This window comes from Pseudophryne corroboree (assembly GCF_028390025.1).
Source record: "Pseudophryne corroboree isolate aPseCor3 chromosome 10 unlocalized genomic scaffold, aPseCor3.hap2 SUPER_10_unloc_2, whole genome shotgun sequence".
NCBI lineage: Eukaryota > Metazoa > Chordata > Amphibia > Anura > Myobatrachidae > Pseudophryne > Pseudophryne corroboree.
Genome location: NW_026967473.1, coordinates 91750 through 114656, shown reverse-complemented (window position 1 = coordinate 114656; position 22907 = coordinate 91750). Strand labels below are relative to the sequence as shown.

The window sequence follows — 22907 nt, the reverse complement described above, 5'->3', positions numbered from 1 at the left end:
TTGAGAATTTGCACCACTTCCTTCATCGCCGATACACTGAGAGTGCCTCCCTTATGATTGAGGTAGGCCACTGCCGTGGCGTTGTCTAACTGGACTTGGTCAGGACAACCCTGAAGAATGTCCTGAGCTAGAGTGGGGGCCTTGTAGACAGACAGAAGGTTCTAGGATGTTGATTGGTAAACCCCTCTTGGTGGTAGTCCAGCAGCCTTGAAAGGAGTGTTGACCGTGACTGCCCCCCACCCGCAGAGGCTTGCATCCAAAGTAAGGGAGGACCCAATCTGGAATCCAGAAGGAATGACCACTGTCCAGATGGGAGGTTTGCAACCACCAGGAGAGGGATAGATGAACTTCCGGAGGGATGACCATCATCTGGGATTTGATTTGCTTGGGTTGGCCATTCCACCTGGATAGGATCAGGCGTTGTAGGGGCCTGGAGTGGAACTGAGTGTATTCCACCATGGATCCAAAGGTCTGCATTGCCAAGTGAATGAACACTGTGACTATCGAGCAATCTGCGCATCCGTAGTTGCAGTGCCACAATCTTGTCCGCTGATAGGAATATTCTCTGCACATGAGCATATGGAAGAGCTCCCAGATGCACCATCCTCTGAGAGGAGAGGAGAGAAGACTTTTTCCAGTTGATTAGCCATTCGTGTCTCTGTAGGAGGGTTACCTGAAGATGGCGGTGGAGCATCTCCAGAGAGTGCACCAGAATTAGCAGTTCGTCCAGGTAGGAGAGTATTCAGATTCCCTGTCCAAAAGGCAGTGCCTGAAATTGGAAATACTGTTGTAGAACAGCAAACTGAAGGCATTGTTAATGAGAGGTTGGCATCCTGGATGTCCAGAGACACAATAAAGTCCCCAGGCTGCATAGTTAGGACAATAGAAATAAGGGTTTCAATACAGAACCTGGGCACTCTGAGGAATTTGTTCATAAATTTGAGATTGAGGAAAGGCCGATGGGACCCATTGGGTTTCTGAACTAAGAAGAAAGTCGAGTAAAAACCCTTTCCCTGCTGTGATGATGGGAATCAGAGTCAGCTTTCCATGAGCGAAGCCGAAGATTTGGAGGTCAGGAGTACAGTATCCAGAGCTGCTTCCCCAATATAAAAGGACACCTCTGATATTTGAGATAGGTACATGGAACGTTTTGCTTGGAGCAGGGAGACCGGACCAAGCATTCCCGGAGACCAGTGCAGAGCTGGAAATGGCTGCCGTCTGTCTCTGAAGGGGAGGAGGAGCAGCTCAGTGTTGGGAAGACCTCAGCGGAATGGCGCCCTCAGCTGGGGGAGGGGCCACAGAGGGCTGGCCTCCCCTATACTGACATTAACAACCAGGTCCCCTGGCCTCTAAAGTGTCCCTGTCAGAGCAGGCTGTGTTTGTGGATCTGTTGTACTCAGTCCACCCGAAGGAGCGGATGCCCCTGAGTGCTGGAAACTAGGAGGACGAAGAGAATTCTCTCTCATATATTTATTTAAATCAACAGAACTGAGAAGCTGAGGCAAAAGCTCGGGATCAGGGAACTGCAGGGAATGTAGTCACTGAATGACACAAGGAGTGAACAAAGAACTTTAACAACCGGATCCTGGGGTGATGTGAAGACGTGGATGAAGAACTGTGGAAATTGGATGCTGGGTGATATGAAGACGTGGATGAAGGACTGTGAACGCTGGCTGCTATGAAGACGTGGATGAAGAACTGTGGAAATTGGATGCTGGGTGATATGAAGACGTGGATGAAGGACTGTGAACGCTGGGTGATATGAAGACGTGGATGAAGGACTGAACGCTGGCTGCTGGGTGATATGAAGACGTGGATGAAGGACTGAACGCTGGCTGCTGGGTGATATGAAGATGTGGATGAAGGACTGAACGCTGGCTGCTGGATGATATGAAGACGTGGATGAAGGACTGTGAACGCTGGCTGCTGGGTGATATTAAGACGTGGATGAAGGACTGTGAACGCTGGCTGATATGAAGACGTGGATGAAGGACTGTGAACGCTGGCTGCTGGGTGATATGAAGACGTGGATGAAGGACTGTGAACGCTGGCTGATATGAAGACGTGGATGAAGGACTGTGAACGCTGGCTGCTGGGTGATATGAAGACGTGGATGAAGGACTGTGAACGCTGGCTGATATGAAGACGTGGATGAAGAACTGTGAACGCTGGCTGCTGGGTGATATGAAGACGTGGATGAAGGACTGAACGCTGGCTGCTGGGTGATATGAAGACGTGGATGAAGGACTGTGAGGCCTGGCTGCTGGGTGATATGAAGACGTGGATGAAGGACTGAACGCTGGCTAAAGTGGTTATATGAAGACGTGGATGAAGGACTGTGAACGCTGGCTGCTGGGTGATATGAAGACGTGGATGAAGGACTGAACGCTGGCTGCTGGGTGATATGAAGACGTGGATGAAGGACTGTGAACGCTGGCTGCTGGGTGATATGAAGACGTGGATGAAGGACTGTGAATGCTGGCTGCTGGGTGATATGAAGACGTGGATGAAGGACTGTGAACGCTGGCTGCTGGGTGATATGAAGACGTGGATGAAGGACTGAACGCTGGCTGCTGGGTGATATGAAGACGTGGATGAAGGACTGTGAACGCTGGCTGCTGGGTGATATGAAGACGTGGATGAAGGACTGAACGCTGGCTGCTGGGTGATATGAAGACGTGGATGAAGGACTGTGAGGCCTGGTTGCCGGATGATGCGCAGATGTGGATGAAGAGTACAGGCTGAAGCGAGAGAACCACCGTGGGACTCCTACGTTATCCGAAGGCACCCGGTGGGAGAGCGGGTGACCACGCCACACTGTGGAGACCCGGCGAGATCCTTGCAGCGGGAGACAGCGGGCAATCACTGGAGAAGCACAGAGCTAGGGTACAGAGTATCTACAGCAAAGCACTGGCACAGAATGCAGAACTCCCAGCCTATTTATATGCCAGAAGAACACAGGATTGGCTGACAGTCACCCATAAACGCTTATTGGTGCATACTTGGTCTCCAACATGGCTGCCCCCATGCCGCAGACACACAGGAGCGCTGCAGGCCACTAGATCCCCACACTCCCGGCTCCCTGCAGCCGCGTCATCCCAGCTGACGATCACGCCGCGTCCTGCCGCGGGCGCACAGGATCCCCAGCAGCCGCACCGGGAGCGGACGGACCCGGGGACCCGTAGCGGTAAGCGACTGCTTTGTGACAGTCCCCGCACCAGTAACCATGTGCCCTGGTGGTCCAGTAAGGTCCCGGACAAATCCGGAGTCCACATCAGCACCTGTGTTCCGTCTCCATGACCACAGGTAGGACTGCTTAAAAACGCAAGCGGGAGCCCGCCTTACCTGTCCCCCGATGACCCGGTTGCAGTCTGGGGCATCGCTGTGGAATCCTGGCGGGGGTGACGGAGCAGCAGCGCCGGCAGCCCAATAAGAGAAAATGTAAATAAAAATAAAAGAAAGAAAGCGTGGCCCACTGTTCTACAGGTGTCCTGCTGGCAACAAACGCTGAGGAGCCTGAGCTGGGGGGAAGGGGTATGAGGGAGAAGGACCACTGCATCCTGAGAGCTCTAAAAGCACCCCAAGTTAATCCCTGTGGATTCCTATGGTCCCTGAAGAAGAAACACGAGATATTACGAGCCAATGATCGGGGTATTCACCATGCGGGTGATGTGGAACTGCTCATCCCAACATGTCCTGCCACAGATTTACTATTTGCTATGTGGCAGGCCGTGCTGGGAGGTGTAGTTCCACAGCAGCTGAATGGACACACGTAGCATACCCATGATCTAGATCAGGCATGTCCAAACTGCAGCCCTCCTGCTGTTGAGAAACTACACATCCCAGCATGCCCTGACACAGCCTTAGCATTCTCTGACTGCATGCTGGGATATGTAGTTTCTCAACAGCTGGAGGGCTGATCTAGATACAGCCATGATAATTGGGGGAAAACGTGTTTCTTCTGCTGCTAAGTCTACAAAAAGACACCTCTGGAATGCCTGGTAAAAGCACAGACAGGCCGCGAGGGGCCCGTCCCCGGTGTACGCAGGACAGGCCGCGAGAGGCACGACCGGCGTACAAGCACGTATAGAGACCACTGGGTATATACCTGTAAACGTGACACAAGGACTTTGTATACCGGCCATTTCTCCCGATTACATAACAGACAGAAAACAATACTCTGGGCCTGTATCATTGCATGTTCACAAAACTACTGGGATCCCGCCTGCAACACACAAGCCCCGCACTCACCACCTGCAACACACACAGCCCCGCACTCGCCACCTGCAACACACACAGCCCCGCACTCGCCACCTGCAACACACACAGCCCCGCACTCGCCACCTGCAACACACACAGCCCCGCACTCGCCACCTGCAACACACACAGCCCCGCACTCGCCACCTGCAACACACACAGCCCCGCACTCGCCACCTGCAACACACACAGCCCCGCACTCGCCACCTGCAACACACACAGCCCCGCACTCGCCACCTGCAACACAAACAGCCCCGCACTCGCCACCTGCAACACACACAGCCCCGCACTCGCCACCTGCAACACACACAGCCCCGCACCCGCCACCTGCAACACACACAGCCCCGCACCCGCAACACACACAGCCCCGCACTCGCCACCTGCAACACACAGCCCCGCACTCGCCACCTGCAACACACACAGCCCCGCACTCGCCACCTGCAACACACACAGCCCCGCACTCGCCACCTGCAACACACAGCCCCGCACTCGCCACCTGCAACACACACAGCCCCGCACCCGCCACCTGCAACACACAGCCCCGCACCCGCCACCTGCAACACACACAGCCCCGCACTCGCCACCTGCAACACACACAGCCCCGCACTCGCCACCTGCAACACACACAGCCCCGCACTCGCCACCTGCAACACACAAGCCCCGCACCCGCCACCTGCAACACACACAGCCCCGCACTCGCCACCTGCAACACACACAGCCCCGCACTCGCCACCTGCAACACACACAGCCCCGCACTCGCCACCTGCAACACACACAGCCCCGCACCCGCCACCTGCAACACAGCCCCGCACCCGCCACCTGCAACACACACAGCCCCGCACTCGCCGCCTGCAACACACACAGCCCCGCACTCGCCGCCTGCAACACACACAGCCCCGCACTCGCCGCCTGCAACACACACAGCCCCGCACTCGCCACCTGCAACACACAGCCCCGCACTCGCCGCCTGCAACACACACAGCCCCGCACTCGCCGCCTGCAACACACAGCCCCGCACTCGCCACCTGCAACACACACAGCCCCGCACTCGCCACCTGCAACACACACAGCCCCGCACTCGCCACCTGCAACACACACAGCCCCGCACCCGCCACCTGCAACACAGCCCCGCACCCGCCACCTGCAACACACACAGCCCCGCACTCGCCGCCTGCAACACACACAGCCCCGCACTCGCCGCCTGCAACACACACAGCCCCGCACTCGCCGCCTGCAACACACACAGCCCCGCACTCGCCGCCTGCAACACACAGCCCCGCACTCGCCGCCTGCAACACACACAGCCCCGCACTCGCCGCCTGCAACACACACAGCCCCGCACTCGCCGCCTGCAACACACAGCCCCGCACTCGCCACCTGCAACACACACAGCCCCGCACTCGCCACCTGCAACACACACAGCCCCGCACTCGCCACCTGCAACACACACAGCCCCGCACTCGCCACCTGCAACACACACAGCCCCGCACCCGCCACCTGCAACACAGCCCCGCACCCGCCACCTGCAACACACACAGCCCCGCACTCGCCGCCTGCAACACACACAGCCCCGCACTCGCCGCCTGCAACACACACAGCCCCGCACTCGCCGCCTGCAACACACACAGCCCCGCACTCGCCACCTGCAACACACAGCCCCGCACTCGCCGCCTGCAACACACACAGCCCCGCACTCGCCGCCTGCAACACACACAGCCCCGCACTCGCCGCCTGCAACACACAGCCCCGCACTCGCCGCCTGCAACACACACAGCCCCGCACTCGCCACCTGCAACACACACAGCCCCGCACTCGCCACCTGCAACACACACAGCCCCGCACTCGCCACCTGCAACACACACAGCCCCGCACTCGCCACCTGCAACACACACAGCCCCGCACTCGCCACCTGCAACACACACAGCCCCGCACTCGCCACCTGCAACACACACAGCCCCGCACTCGCCACCTGCAACACACACAGCCCCGCACTCGCCACCTGCAACACACACAGCCCCGCACTCGCCACCTGCAACACACACAGCCCCGCACTCGCCACCTGCAACACACACAGCCCCGCACTCGCCACCTGCAACACACACAGCCCCGCACTCGCCACCTGCAACACACACAGCCCCGCACTCGCCACCTGCAACACACACAGCCCCGCACTCGCCACCTGCAACACACACAGCCCCGCACTCGCCACCTGCAACACACACAGCCCCGCACTCGCCACCTGCAACACACACAGCCCCGCACTCGCCACCTGCAACACACACAGCCCCGCACTCGCCACCTGCAACACACACAGCCCCGCACTCGCCGCCTGCAACACACACAGCCCCGCACTCGCCGCCTGCAACACACACAGCCCCGCACTCGCCGCCTGCAACACACACAGCCCCGCACTCGCCGCCTGCAACACACACAGCCCCGCACTCGCCGCCAACACACACAGCCCCGCACTCGCCGCCTGCAACACACACAGCCCCGCACTCGCCGCCTGCAACACACACAGCCCCGCACTCGCCGCCTGCAACACACACAGCCCCGCACTCGCCGCCTGCAACACACACAGCCCCGCACTCGCCGCCTGCAACACACACAGCCCCGCACTCGCCGCCTGCAACACACAGCCCCCGCACTCGCCACCTGCAACACACAGCCCCGCACTCGCCACCTGCAACACACAGCCCCGCACTCGCCACCTGCAACACACAGCCCCGCACTCGCCACCTGCAACACACACAGCCCCGCACTCGCCACCTGCAACACACACAGCCCCGCACTCGCCACCTGCAACACACACAGCCCCGCACTCGCCACCTGCAACACACACAGCCCCGCACTCGCCACCTGCAACACACAGCCCCGCCAGGGCCGTCTTTTCGTATGGGCTCAATGGGCTCTTGCCCAACGGCCCCAGGAGTATAAGGGCCCTAGGCGGATAGCTGAGGGTCCCCTCTTTCCAGGGGTACCAGATTTTTCAAAATCGGCCCTGGGAAACCGGAGATATCCAACATGAAAGCAGTGGTCCCCATCCAAGCCTGTTAATTGCTCTTCCCAGCCAGATATCTCGGGTTCTGTCTGACTTAGAGTTTCTCTGAGGGTATAATCCAAAATCTGAGATTCTCCCCTTCTGGTGGACACTGGCAGCTTGTCTCTACTATTCCCAGAACCAGACATATCAGCCTTCCAGCAGCTGATCCCTGTTCCAGCTCCACACGCCTAATATGTAGTTTTAGTTTTTCATTGGTGAATTGCTCTGGCTCCTGAACTCTGATCCCCAAGTCCCCAGCACCTCCTGAAAGGTGGAACTCTCTAGTCTTTTATCCCATTCAAAGCTAAGAAATATATTTTCAAGAACTTAAGATATCTGTAGTCAAGCAAGCTGCTCTCCCACCGGAAATTGATAAATATTAAGCCTACTCCACTATCCACCCCTCCCCTATGTATAAAACACCCCTACCACCCTGGAAGTCATGTACTGGGGCCCCTTCATTCAGCCCAATGCCTCTTCTACAGTTTAGCCCCATCTGTGCAGTACAGGAGTAATTAGCAGAAATTACTGCTCCAGGTCCTACATGCTGAGTGGTAGATAGAACCCCCCATACCGCCCGCGGGACATCAAAGCTGCCGCTAATAGCACCCCCCACCCCAACCGCTGGAGGATGGGTAGGGGGCCCAGTGCATTGCTGTGCCCAGGGGCCTACACTGCTGTTAAGACGGCCCTGAGCCCCGCACTCGCCGCCTGCAACACACAAGCCCCGCACTCGCCGCCTGCAACACACAAGCCCCGCACTCGCCGCCTGCAACACACAAGCCCCGCACTCGCCGCCTGCAACACACAAGCCCCGCACTCGCCGCCTGCAACACACACAGCCCCGCACTCGCCGCCTGCAACACACACAGCCCCGCACTCGCCGCCTGCAACACACAAGCCCCGCACTCGCCGCCTGCAACACACAAGCCCCGCACTCGCCGCCTGCAACACACACAGCCCCGCACTCGCCGCCTGCAACACACACAGCCCCGCACTCGCCGCCTGCAACACACACAGCCCCGCACTCGCCACCTGCAACACACACAGCCCCGCACTCGCCTGTAACACACACAGCCCCGCACTCGCCTGTAACACACACAGCCCCGCACTCGCCTGTAACACACACAGCCCCGCACTCGCCTGTAACACACACAGCCCCGCACTCGCCTGTAACACACACAGCCCCGCACTCGCCTGTAACACACACAGCCCCGCACTCGCCTGTAACACACACAGCCCCGCACTCGCCTGTAACACACACAGCCCCGCACTCGCCTGTAACACACACAGCCCCGCACTCGCCTGTAACACACACAGCCCCGCACTCGCCTGTAACACACACAGCCCCGCACTCGCCTGTAACACACACAGCCCCGCACTCGCCTGTAACACACACAGCCCCGCACTCGCCTGTAACACACACAGCCCCGCACTCGCCTGTAACACACACAGCCCCGCACTCGCCTGTAACACACACAGCCCCGCACTCGCCTGTAACACACACAGCCCCGCACTCGCCTGTAACACACACAGCCCCGCACTCGCCTGTAACACACACAGCCCCGCACTCGCCTGTAACACACACAGCCCCGCACTCGCCTGTAACACACACAGCCCCGCACTCGCCTGTAACACACACAGCCCCGCACTCGCCTGTAACACACACAGCCCCGCACTCACCTGTAACACACACAGCCCCGCACTCACCTGTAACACACAGCCCCGCACTCACCTGTAACACACACAGCCCCGCACTCGCCTGTAACACACACAGCCCCGCACTCACCTGAATCTCTGGCTGTGCCATGCAGGACTCCAGGGGAACAAAGTGATCCAGTTCATACTGATACGGGTGTGAGAACCTAGGACGGTATTACCACAGTCACCACATTATACAGACACAGAACATCTGACTGGTTGCTACAGGTTACTACACGGATCGCCAGATGGATACCACAACTTACATGTCATCCTCACTTTGTTTCATCCTCTGCTGATGGATGAAGTCTGCCAGGGCAGGGGGGACATCCAGATCCTCCGGACGCTGCTGTCTGTCCCGCTTATTCCTGAGAGCTGGAACATTATAATATTGCAGATGCAAATCTTCACTGTCCCCATTAATAGGATGCAGACCCCATCAACGCACCACCTCCTCACCTCCAATGCCTCCAGTAACCCCCCCTCACCTCCAATGTCTCCAGTAACCCCCCCTCACCTCCAATGTCTCCAGTAGCCCCCCCCTCTCACCTCCAATGCCTCCAGTAAACCCCCCCCCCACCTCCAATGCCTCCAGTAACCCCCCTCACCTCCAATGCCTCCAGTAACCCCCCCCCCTCACCACCAATAACCCCCCCTTCACCTCCAGTAACCCCCCCTTCACCTCCAATGCCTCCAGTAACCCCCCCCTCACCTCCAATGCCTCCAGTAACACCCCCCCCCCCACCTCCAATGCCTCCAGTAACCCCCCTCACCTCCAATGCCTCCAGTAACCCCCCCCCCCTCACCACCAATAACCCCCCCTTCACCTCCAGTAACCCCTTCACCTCCAATGCCTCCAGTAACCCCCCCTTCACCTCCAATGCCTCCAGTAACCCCCCCTTCACCTCCAATGCCTCCAGTAACCCCCCCTTCACCTCCAATGCCTCCAGTAACCCCCCTCACCTCCAATAATCCCTCACCTCCAATGCCTCCAGTAACCCCCCCTCACCTCCAATGTCTCCAGTAGCCCCCCCTCTCACCTCCAATGCCTCCAGTAACCCCCCCCCCCACCTCCAATGCCTCCAGTAACCCCCCTCACCTCCAATGCCTCCAGTAAACCCCCCCCCTCACCACCAATAACCCCCCCTTCACCTCCAGTAACCCCCCCTTCACCTCCAATGCCTCCAGTAACCCCCCCTTCACCTGCAATGGCTCCAGTAACCCCCCCTTCACCTGCAATGGCTCCAGTAACCCCCCCTTTACCTGCAATGCCTCCAGTAACCCCCCCTTCACCTCCAATAACCCCCCCTTCACCTCCAATGCCTCCAGTAACCCCCCCCCTCTCACCTCCAATGCCTCCAGTAACCCCCCCCCCCACCTCCAATGCCTCCAGTAACCCTCTTCACCTCCAATGCCTCCAGTAACCCCCCCCTCACCACCAATAACCCCCCCTTCACCTCCAGTAACCCCCCCTTCACCTCCAATGCCTCCAGTAACCCCCCCTTCACCTGCAATGCCTCCAGTAACCCCCCCTTCACCTGCAATGCCTCCAGTAACCCCCCCCTTCACCTCCAATAACCCCCCCCTCACCACCAATAACCCCCCCTTCACCTCCAGTAACCCCCCCTTCACCTCCAATGCCTCCAGTAACCCCCCTTCACCTCCAATGCCTCCAGTAACCCCCCTTCACCTCCAATGCCTCCAGTAACCCCCCTCACCTCCAATGCCTCCAGTAATCCCTCACCTCCAATGCCTTCAGTAATCCCTCACCTCCAATGCCTTCAGTAACCCCCCCTCACCTCCAATGCCTTCAGTAACCCCCCCTCACCTCCAATGCCTCCAGTAACACCCCCCCCTCACCTCCAATGCCTCCAGTAACCCCCCCCACCTCCAATGCCTCCAGTAACCCCCCTCACCTCCAATGCCTCCAGTAACCCCCCCCTCACCTCCAATGCCTCCAGTAACCCCCCCCTCACCACCAATAACCCCCCCTTCACCTCCAGTAACCCCCCCCTTCACCTCCAGTAACCCCCCCCCCCCTTCACCTCCAGTAACCCCTCCCTTCACCTCCAGTAACCCCTCCCTTCACCTGCAATGGCTCCAGTAACCCCCCCTTCCCCTGCAATGCCTCCAGTAACCCCCCCTTCACCTGCAATGCCTCCAGTAACCCCCCCCCTTCACCTGCAATGCCTCCAGTAACCCCCCCTTCACCTCCAATAACCCCCCCTTCACCTCCAATGCCTCCAGTAACCCCCCTCACCTCCAATGCCTCCAGTAACCCCCCCCTCACCACCAATAACCCCCCCTTCACCTCCAGTAACCCCCCCCTTCACCTCCAGTAACCCCCCCCTTCACCTCCAATGTCTCCAGTAACCCCCCCTTCACCTGCAATGGCTCCAGTAACCCCCCCCTTCCCCTGCAATGCCTCCAGTAACCCCCCCTTCACCTGCAATGCCTCCAGTAACCCCCCCCCCTTCACCTGCAATGCCTCCAGTAACCCCCCCTTCACCTCCAATAACCCCCCCTTCACCTCCAATGCCTCCAGTAACCCCCCTCACCTCCAATGCCTCCAGTAACCCCCCCCCCCCTCTCACCTCCAATGCCTCCAGTAACCCCCCCCCCACCTCCAATGCCTCCAGTAACCCTCTTCACCTCCAATGCCTCCAGTAACCCCCCCCTCACCACCAATAACCCCCCCTTCACCTCCAGTAACCCCCCCTTCACCTCCAATGCCTCCAGTAACCCCCCCTTCACCTGCAATGGCTCCAGTAACCCCCCCTTCACCTGCAATGCCTCCAGTAACCCCCCCTTCACCTGCAATGCCTCCAGTAACCACCCCTTCACCTCCAATAACCCCCCCCTCACCACCAATAACCCCCCCTTCACCTCCAGTAACCCCCCCTTCACCTCCAATGCCTCCAGTAACCCCCCTTCACCTCCAATGCCTCCAGTAACCCCCCTTCACCTCCAATGCCTCCAGTAACCCCCCTTCACCTCCAATGCCTCCAGTAACCCCCCTCACCTCCAATGCCTCCAGTAACCCCCCTCACCTCCAATGCCTTCAGTAACCCCCCCTCACCTCCAATGCCTTCAGTAACCCCCCCTCACCTCCAATGTCTCCAGTAACCCCCCCCTCACCTCCAATGCCTCCAGTAACCCCCCCCTCACCTCCAATGCCTCCAGTAACCCCCCCCCCTCACCACCAATAACCCCCCCTTCACCTCCAGTAACCCCCCCCTTCACCTCCAGTAACCCCCCCCTTCACCTCCAGTAACCCCCCCCTTCACCTCCAGTAACCCCCCCCTTCACCTCCAATGTCTCCAGTAACCCCCCCTTCACCTGCAATGGCTCCAGTAACCCCCCCTTCCCCTGCAATGCCTCCAGTAACCCCCCCTTCACCTGCAATGCCTCCAGTAACCCCCCCCTTCACCTGCAATGCCTCCAGTAACCCCCCCTTCACCTCCAATAACCCCCCCTTCACCTCCAATGCCTCCAGTAACCCCCCTCACCTCCAATGCCTCCAGTAACCCCCCCTCACCACCAATAACCCCCCCTTCACCTCCAGTAACCCCCCCCTTCACCTCCAATGCCTCCAATAACCCCCCTTCACCTCCAGTAACCCCCCTTCACCTCCAATGCCTCCAGTAACCCCCCCTCACCTCCAGTAACCCCCCTCACCTCCAATGCCTCCAGTAACCCCCCCTCACCTCCAATGCCTCCAGTAACCCCCCCCCCCCTCACCTCCAATGCCTCCAGTAACCCCCCCCCCTCACCTCCAATACCTCCAGTAACCCCCCCCCCACCTCCAATGCCTCCAGTAACCCCCCTCACCTCCAATGCCTCCAGTAACCCCCCCTCACCTCCAATGCCTCCAGTAACCCCCCCCTCACCACCAATAACCCCCCCTTCACCTCCAGTAACCCCCCCCTTCACCTCCAGTAACCCCCCCCTTCACCTCCAGTAAACCCCCCCTCACCTCCAATGCCTCCAGTAACCCCCCTTCACCTCCAATGCCTCCAGTAACCCCCCCCTCACCTCCAATGCCTCCAGTAACCCCCCCTTCACCTCCAATGCCTCCAGTAACCCCCCCCCCTCACCTCCAATGCCTCCAGTAACCCACCCCTCACCTCCAATGCCTCCAGTAACCCCCCCCACCTCCAATGCCTCCAGTAACCCCCCTCACCTCCAATGCCTCCAGTAACCCCTCACCTCCAATGCCTCCAGTAACCCCCTTCACCTCCAATGCCTCCAGTAACCCCCTTCACCTCCAATGCCTCCAGTAACCCCCTTCACCTCCAATGCCTCCAGTAACCCCCCTTCACCTCCAATGCCTCCAGTAACCCCCCTTCACCTCCAATGCCTCCAGTAACCCCCCCTCACCTCCAATGCCTCCAGTAAACCCCCTCACCTCCAATGCCTCCTGTAACCCCCCTCTCACCTCCAGTAACCCACCCCCCTCACCTCCAGTAACCCCCCTCACCTCCAATGCCTCCTGTAACCCCCCCTCTCACCTCCAATGCCTCCAGTAACCCACCCCCCTCACCTCCAATGCCTCCAGTAACCCACCCCCCTCACCTCCAATCAACACCCCCCTCACCTCCAATGCCTCCAGTAACCCCCCCCTCACCTCCAATGCCTCCAGTAACCCACCCCCCACCTCCAATGCCTCCAGTAAACCCCCCCCTCTCACCTCCAATGCCTCCAGTAACCCACCCCCTCTCACCTCCAATGCCTCCAGTAACCCCCCCCCCCTCACCTCCAATGCCTCCAGTAAACCCCCCCCTCTCACCTCCAATGCCTCCAGTAACCCACCCCCCTCACCTCCAATGCCTCCAGTAACCCACCCACCCCTCACCTCCAATGCCTCCAGTAAACCCCCCCCCTCACCTCCAATGCCTCCAGTAACCCCCCCCCCTCACCTCCAATGCCTCCAGTAAACCCCCCCCCCCCTCACCTCCATTGCCTCCAGTAACCCACCCCCCCTCACCTCCAATGCCTCCAGTAAACCCCCCCCCCCCTCACCTCCAATGCCTCCAGTAACCCACCCCCCTCACCTCCAATGCCTCCAGTAACCCACCCCCCTCACCTCCAATGTCTCCAGTAACCCCTCACCTCCAATGCCTCCAGTAACCCCCCCCCTCACCTCCATTGCCTCCAGTAACCCACCCCCCCTCACCTCCAATAAACCCCCCCCCTCACCTCCAATGCCTCCAGTAACCCACCCCCCTCACCTCCAATGCCTCCAGTAACCCACCCCCCTCACCTCCAATGTCTCCAGTAACCCCTCACCTCCAATGCTTCCAGTAACCCCCTTCACCTCCAATGCCTCCAGTAATCCCTCACCTCCAGTAACCCCCCTCACCTCCAATGCCTCCAGTAACCCCCCTCACCTCCAATGCCTCCAGTAACCCCCCTCACCTCCAATGCCTCCAGTAACCCCCCTCACCTCCAATGCCTCCAGTAACCCCCCTCACCTCCAATAACCCCCTTCACCTCCAATGCCTCCAGTAACCCCCTTCACCTCCAATGCCTCCAGTAACCCCCTTCACCTCCAATGCCTCCAGTAACCCCCTTCACCTCCAATGCCTCCAGTAACCCCCTTCACCTCCAATGCCTCCAGTAACCCCCTTCACCTCCAATGCCTCCAGTAACCCCCTTCACCTCCAATGCCTCCAGTAACCCCCCTCACCTCCAATGCCTCCAGTAACACCTCACCTTCAGGCAGTGGTTTCTGAGCATTAGGCTTTATAAAGAGCTTTGGAATAAAAGGGGTGTTGGAGTTATCAATCTTCTCTTTGAACCTCAGCTGTGGTCTTGGGATGTTCTTAGCATGAAGCAGACGGAAGGTGTCGGCTTTGCCCTTCTTGCTGGAGTCGCCGCCCTACAGACAATGTACAGGAAGAACAGACACAATGTTCAGTGCAAAAACCTATTTGTAGAACAACAACTATTCAGCAACTGCAATGTCTGTCGCAGGTCTGGTCCTCACCTTGCGATTCCAGCTGGACACAATGGTCTTTGGAGCCTGGAGCCCAGCTGGGAGAACTGGCTGACGATTCCGGTTTACACCAGAGGCTTCATCAAGTAAAATACCCTGAAACAGTCGGGAAACGTACAGCAAACGGCTCAGTGTCCATGTGTAAACAAACTGACCAGTAACGAACTAGTATATGAAATGTTAACGCATGACTATGCAAAACTTAACTATAAACAAGTCGAGTAATGGAAAACACGGGATGCGTTTAATTTTCCGGCTGTCCGGATCCTGGAATACAGTCTTTCGTGGGTGTCCACAATACCCATAAAAGGAGAGTTATGGTAGACTTACCATTGTTAACTCTTTCTGCGAGGTACATTGGGTTCCACAGGGAAACATTGGGGTGTAGAGCGAATATTGATCCAGAGGCACCAACAGGCTAAAGCTTTAGGCTGTCCCAGGATGCACTGGGGCCTCCTCTACAGCCCCGCCTCCAGGCACTGGGAGCTCAGTTTTGTTAACCAGTCCAATGCAGGAAAAGGTAAAAGAGACGGCAGATGTTAGTCACATAGAACCACATTCTCACGACAGGAGAAGGGACCAGCGGCTAATGCCATACAAACCCAAAGAAGCTAAGTGCGTCAGGGTGGGCGCCCTGTGGAACCCAATGTACCTCACAGAAAAAGTTAACAATGGTAAGTCTACCATAAGTCTTCTTTTCTGCCGCAGGTTACATTGGTTTCCACAGGGAAACATCCGGGATGTCCTAAAGCAGTTCCTCAAGGAAGGGGATGCACCTTAGTGGGTAAGAGAACCCGGCGTCCAAAGAAAGCATCCTTGGAGGTGGAAGTATCAAAGGCATAGAACCTAATAAATGTGTTCACAGAGGACCACGTAGCCACCTTGCACAATTGTTCTGTGGATCGCGCTACGGTGGGCCACCCAAGAAGGTCAGACCGAGTAGAATGGGCCTTAATGTGATCCGGAGCAGAGAGACCAGCCCTCACATAAGCATGTGCAATCACCATTCTAATCCATCTGGCCAAAGTTTGCTTATTAGCAGGCCAGCCACATTTGTTGAAACCAAAAAGGACAAAGAGAGAATCAGATCTCCTAAGAGAGGCGGTTCTCTTCACATATATACGGAGAGACCGTACCACGTCCAAAGACCGCTCTTTGGGGGACAAGTCAGAAGAGATAAAGGCTGGAACCACAATCTCTTGGTTAAGATGAAAAGATGACACCACCTTAGGCAGATAACCCGGGCGAGTTCTAAGAACTGCCTGGTCACGGTGAAAAATCAGAAAGGGTGACCGACAGGACAATGCACCTAAGTCCAACCCCCTTCTAGCAGAGGCAATAGCCAGTAGGAACAGGACCTTGGCTGTGAGCCATTTAAGGTCCACCGACTCAAGAGGTTCAAATAGAGACTCTTGCAGGGCATTCAGGACAACAGACAAATCCCATGGAGCCACAGGAGGGACATCGGGAGGCTGAATCCGTAAGAAACACGGAGTGAAGGTATAGACACAATTTTCTTCTGAAACCAAACAGAAACAAAACAAAAAAAGAGGTTGTATCTGTAAGATGCACACTAGTAATAAAACTCACTTTTATTTAGATTAGAATTGCCATTTAATAGAATATTAATACCGATGTAATATTAAGACCGATCACAATGTGCTCAAAGATAGAAATAGGGAGAAAGATATTAAAAGAAAGAAGTGTCAACTCCGTTCAGATTGCTTCTGTGTCGATCATTCACTAAAGGTATGTGAATAACAATTCCCTTCTTGACGTCGTAGGTGTAAATTTTGCCCTCACCAGTTGTGTTTTCTAATTAATCTTTCTCAATAAATTGTTGTTGAAAATTTGGTGTGTGTATGATTTATAGTGAACAGACAGCTGTAAATCCATTAAAGGTATATACACAAACTGTTTCTGGAGTCTTCCTTTCAATTCACAAATTGGATAGAAATAGAACTACGTCTAAAGATTGTGTTCAGGCACCTGGTATACGACACACTGTACCTACAATCCTGTATGTCCAGGGATACCATATAGTCTCCGGGTTCCATGGCCAGTACAATCGAGCGCAGCATTTCCATACGGAACGTGGACACTCTCACAAACTTGTTCAGTGATTTGAGCTTGAGTATAGGCCGGAGAGACCCATTGGGTTTCGGAACTAGAAACAGGGTCGAGTGGTATCCTCCACCTCTCTGGGACAGAGGTACCGGCACTACCACTCCTGTATTCAGCAGAGAACTCACAACCTTTTGCAGAGCTTGCGCCTTTAACGGATCTGAAGGGATAACTGTGGTGTAAAAAATTGGCGGAGGGGACGTCTCTTGAAAGAGACTGCGTACCTGTGAGAGAACTTCCCGCACCCATGCGTCTGAAGTGAAGTGGTCTTTAACCAGACCTGGGTGAACTACAGAAGTCGGCCTCCCACCCTGGGGTCCCTCGGGGAGAGGCCCGCCCCGTCTTGCTGCAGGCTGGTCTTGTTTAGAAGAAGGCTGGCATGCCGCCCAGGGCTGCTTTGCCTTGGGCTTAGTGGTTTTGGGAGCTCGAGATTGTCTGACCTTTTGCTTTCCCTTGAGGTTGAAAAGAATGAAAAGTGGTACCTTTAGCCTTCTGTGCAGAAGGATTAGTATTTGGGAGGAAGGCAATCTTAGCAGCCGCCAGTTCAGACAATTTTATTCAAGTCTTCCCCAAACAAAATGTCCCCAGTGAAGGAGAGTACCTCCAAGGTCTTCTGGAAGTCCAGGTCCATCATCCATGACCTCAACCACAGAATACGGCGAGCCAGGACAGATGTAATAGACACCTTGGCCACCAACACACCCGCCTCAGAGGATGCCTCCTGAATGTAATAGGCAGCATTGGTGATGTGAGACAGATATTGTCTGGCACTGTCCGATATATCCCCAGGCAGCTCTTCCTCTAATGTCTGAACCCAGGCTTCAATACCTTCTGCAGCCCAGGAGGCTGCTATAGTGGGTCTATGTACAGCACCTGTCAGGGAGTAAATAGATTTCAGGCATCCCTCCACATGCTTATCTGTCGGTTCCTTCAGTGAGGTGACAGGCAGAGTGGACGACACCACTAGGCGGGTGACGTGAGAATCCACCGGCGGTGAATTTTCTCACATGCTACATAATTCTGCAGGTAGAGGATAGCGAGCCAAGGCCCGTTTAGACAGAGAATTTCTTCTCTGGATTAGACCAGGGCTCCTGCCTGATGTCCACCAAATGGTCAGAATGGGGTAATACATTTTTAACCACCTTCTGCCGTTTAAACATATCAGTAGTGGAATCCTCATCAGTGATCTGTAAGATCTGCTTAATAGCAACCACAAGGGCAGGGACATCAACCTGCAATGGAGAATCCTCATCAGAAACACGATTCAGTGTCTGACAGGACCGTATGCTCTCCCTCCTCTTCAGATGAGACATCTGACAGATTAGTGGATTTTTAGGAGGAAGCAGCCGCTTAGATGACCCAGAGACACGAGTGTGACCAGCAACAGACTTTTGTCTGAAAAAGGAATGATTTAATGGCTGGTTAGAAACTGGTTAGACAAATTTTCCACAAAAGGCGGATTAACCATAGGGACAATTTGTGCCTGTAGTGGCACAGGTGGCCCTATAGGGGGGGGTAAGGCATTCCACCAAGTACCCAGTAGGTTTGTGAATGCAGCCCAGGGTGGCTCCTGATTGGTTACAGGGTCTGCGGACTGACTAGGAGATGTATGACACACAGTACATAGACCATCATACACAGCTTCGTCCTCTAGTAAATCCTTGGCGCATGCTCTGCATGATGCAGACGCGTACACAGATTTACTGCCCTACTGTTAGACATTGTACACAAATGCAACACAGAGCGACTTAGTACAATAAAGCCAGACAGAGTACAACACCTGCGAATAAATACGGTATTATGTGACCGAGTACACAACACCTGATAATAAATCCGGTATTATGTGACGGAGTACACAGTAAAATACACGTAACGGGTAAATACTATGACATAATAAGAATTTACTTACCGATAATTCTATTTCTCGTAGTCCGTAGTGGATGCTGGGGACTCCGTCAGGACCATGGGGATTAGCGGCTCCGCAGGAGACAGGGCACAAAAGTAAAAGCTTTTAGGATCAGGTGGTGTGCACTGGCTCCTCCCCCTATGACCCTCCTCCAAGCCTCAGTTAGGATACTGTGCCCGGACGAGCGTACACAATAAGGAAGGATTTTGAATCCCGGGTAAGACTCATACCAGCCACACCAATCACACTGTACAACCTGTGATCTGAACCCAGTTAACAGCATGATAACAGCGGAGCCTCTGAAAAGATGGCTCACAACAATAATAACCCGATTTTTGTAACAATAACTATGTACAAGTATTGCAGACAATCCGCACTTGGGATGGGCGCCCAGCATCCACTACGGACTACGAGAAATAGAATTATCGGTAAGTAAATTCTTATTTTCTCTGACGTCCTAAGTGGATGCTGGGGACTCCGTCAGGACCATGGGGATTATACCAAAGCTCCCAAACGGGCGGGAGAGTGCGGATGACTCTGCAGCACCGAACGAGAGAACTCCAGGTCCTCCTCAGCCAGGGTATCAAATTTGTAGAATTTTGCAAACGTGTTTGCCCCTGACCAAGTAGCAGCTCGGCAAAGTTGTAAAGCCGAGACCCCTCGGGCAGCCGCCCAAGATGAGCCCACCTTCCTTGTGGATTGGGCATTTACAGATTTTGGCTGTGGCAGGCCTGCCACAGAATGTGCGAGCTGAATTGTACTACAAATTCAACGAGCAATCGTCTGCTTAGAAGCAGGAGCACCCAGCTTGTTGGGTGCATAAAGTATAAACAGCGAGTCAGACTTTCTGACTCCAGCCGTCCTGGAACATATATTTTCAGGGCCCTGACAACGTCTAGCAACTTGGAGTCCTCCAAGTCCCTAGTATCCGCAGGTACCACAATAGGTTGGTTCAGGTGAAACGCTGACACCACCTTAGGAAGAAACTGGGGACGAGTCCGCAGTTCTGCCCTGTCCGAATGGAAAATCAGATATGGGCTTTTGTAAGACAAAGCCACCAATTCTGACACTCGCCTGGCCGAGGCCAGGGCCAACCGCATGGTCACTTTCCATGTGAGATATTTAAAATCCACAGATTTGAGCGGTTCAAACCAATGTGATTTGAGGAATCCCAACACTACGTTGAGATCCCACGGTGCCACTGGAGGCACAAAAGGGGCTGTATATGCAATACTCCCTTAACAAACGTCTGGACTTCAGGAACTGAAGCCAATTCTTTCTGGAAGAAAATTGACAGGGCCGAAATCTGAACCTTAATGGACCCCAATTTGAGGCCCATAGACACTCCTGTCTTCAGGAAATGCAGGAATCGACAGAGTTAAAATTCCTCCGTGGGGGCCCTCCTGGCCTCACACCACGCAACAATTTTTCGCCAAATACGGTGATAATGTTGTGCGGTCCCCTCCTTCCTGGCTTTGATAAGGATAGGAATGACTTCCTCCGGAATGCCTTTTTCCTTCAGGATCCGGCGTTCAACCGCCATGCCGTCAAAACGCAGCCGCGGTAAGTCTTGGAACAGACAGGGTCCCTGCTGAAGCAGGTCCCTTCTTAGCGGCAGAGGCCATGAGTCCTCTGTGAGCATCTCTTGAAGTTCCGGGTACCAAGTCCTTCTTGGCCAATCCAGAGCCACGAGTATAGTTCTTACTCCTCTCCGTCTTATAATTCTCAGTACCTTGTGTATGAGAGGCAGAGGAGGGAACACATACACTGACTGGTACACCCACGGTGTTACCAGAGCGTCCACAGCTATTGCCTGAGGGTCTCTTGACCTGGCGCAATACCTGTCCAGTTTTTTGTTCAGGCGGGACGCCATCATGTCCACCTTTGGTCTTTCCCAATGGTTCACAATCATGTGGAAGACTTCCCGATGAAGTCCCCACTCTCCCGGGCGTCGGAATGAACACTGCTGACAGTGCTATCACCTGATTTTCCGCCCAGCGAAGAATCCTTGCAGTTTCTGCTATTGCCCTTCTGCTTCTTGTGCCGCCCTGTCTGTTTACGTGGGCGACTGCCGTGATGTTGTCCCACTGGATCAATACCGGCTGACCTTGAAGCAGAGGTCTTGCTAAGCTTAGAGCATTGTAACTTGCCCTTAGCTCCAGTATATTTATGTGGAGAGAATTCTCCAGACTTGATCACACTCCCTGGAAAAAAATTTTCCCTGTGTGACTGCTCCCCAGCCTCTCAGGCTGGCATCCCTGGTCACCAGGACCCTTCCTGAATGCCGAATCTGCGGCCCATTAGTAGATGAGTACTTTGCAGCCACCGCAGAAGAAACACCCTTGTCCTTGGAGACAGGGTTATCCGCTGATGCATCTGAAGATGCGATCCGGACCATTTTTCCAGCAGATCCCACTGAAAAGTTCTTGCGTGAAAACTGCCGAATGGAATCGCTTCGTAAGAAGCCACCATTTTTCCCAGGACCCTTGTGCAATGATGCACTGACACTTTTCCTGGTTTTAGGAGGTTCCTGACTAGCTCGGATAACTCCCTGGCTTTCTTCTCCGGGAGAAACACTCTTTTCTGGACTGTGTCCAGAATCATCCCTAGGAACAGCCGATGTGTCGTCGGAAACAACTGCGGTTTTGGAATATTTAGAATCCACCCGTGCTGTCGTAGAACTACTTGAGATAGTGCTACTCCGACCTCCAACTGTTCTCTGGACCTTGCTCTTATCAGGAGGTCGTCCATTTTCTTTGAAGAAGAATCATCATTTCTGCCATTACCTAGGTAAAGACCCGGGGTGCCGTGGACAATCCAAACGGCAGCGTCTGAAACTGATAGTGACAGTTCTGTACCACGAACCTGAGGTACCCTTGGTGAGAAGGGCAAATTGGGACATGGAGGTAAGTATCCCTGATGTCCCGGGACACCCTATAGTCCCCTTCTTCCTGGTTCGCTATCACTGCTCTGAGTGACTCCATCTTGATTTGAACCTTTGTAAGTGTTCAAATATTTCAGATTTAGAATAGGTCTCACCGAGCCTTCTGGCTTCAGTACCACAACATAGTGTGGAATAATACCCCTTTCCTTGTTGTAGGAGGGGTACTTTGATTATCACCTGCTGGGAATACAGCTTGTGAATTGTTTCCAATACTGCCTCCCTGTCGGAGGGAGACGTTGGTAAAGCAGACTTCAGGAACCTGCGAGGGGGAAACGTCTCTACTTTCCAATCTGTACCCCTGGGATACTACTTGTAGGATCCAGGGGTCCTGTACGGCCCCAGCGTCATGCTGAGAAACTTGGCAGAAGCGGTGGAGGGCTTCTGTTCCTGGGAATGGGCTGCCTGCTGCAGTCTTCTTCCCTTTCCTCTATCCCTGGGCAGATATGACTCTTATGGGGACGAAAGGACTGAGGCTGAAAAGACGGTGTCTTTTTCTGCAGAGATGTGACTTAGGGTAAAAACGGTGGATTTTCCAGCAGTTGCCGTGGCAACCAGGTCCGATGGACCGACCCCAAATAACTCCTCCCCTTTATACGGCAATACTTCTTTGTGCCGTTTGGAATCTGCATCACCTGACCACTGTCGTGTCCATAAACATCTTCTGGCAGATATGGACATCGCACTTACTCTTGAGTGCAAATATCCCTCTGTGCATCTCGCATATATAGAAATGCATCCTTTAAATGCTCTATAGTCAATAAAATACTGTCCCTGTCAAGGGTATTTTTAGTCAGGGAATCCGACCAAGCCACCCCAGCTCTGCACATCCAGGCTGAGGCGATCGCTGGTCGCAGTATAACACCAGTATGTGTGTATATACTTCTTAGGATATTTTCCTTGAGGACGGCCCTATCTGGAGACGGTACCGCCACTT

General features: G+C 55.3%; 1 protein-coding gene across 2 annotated transcripts in view; it reads right to left on the bottom strand.

Annotated features, from left to right (window-relative positions):
* The window catches only part of EXOSC10 (exosome component 10), a 175366-nt gene that overhangs the window by 128398 nt on the left and 24061 nt on the right, over positions 1-22907 (bottom strand). For both annotated transcript variants that reach the window (XM_063948684.1, XM_063948683.1), the window contains exons 4-7: positions 14991-15095; positions 14717-14882; positions 9268-9376; positions 9090-9165 (exon numbers count right to left, since the gene is read on the bottom strand). In XM_063948684.1, the coding sequence (XP_063804754.1) occupies positions 9090-9165; positions 9268-9376; positions 14717-14882; positions 14991-15095 (456 nt within the window). The remainder of the gene's footprint in view (positions 1-9089; positions 9166-9267; positions 9377-14716; positions 14883-14990; positions 15096-22907) is intronic.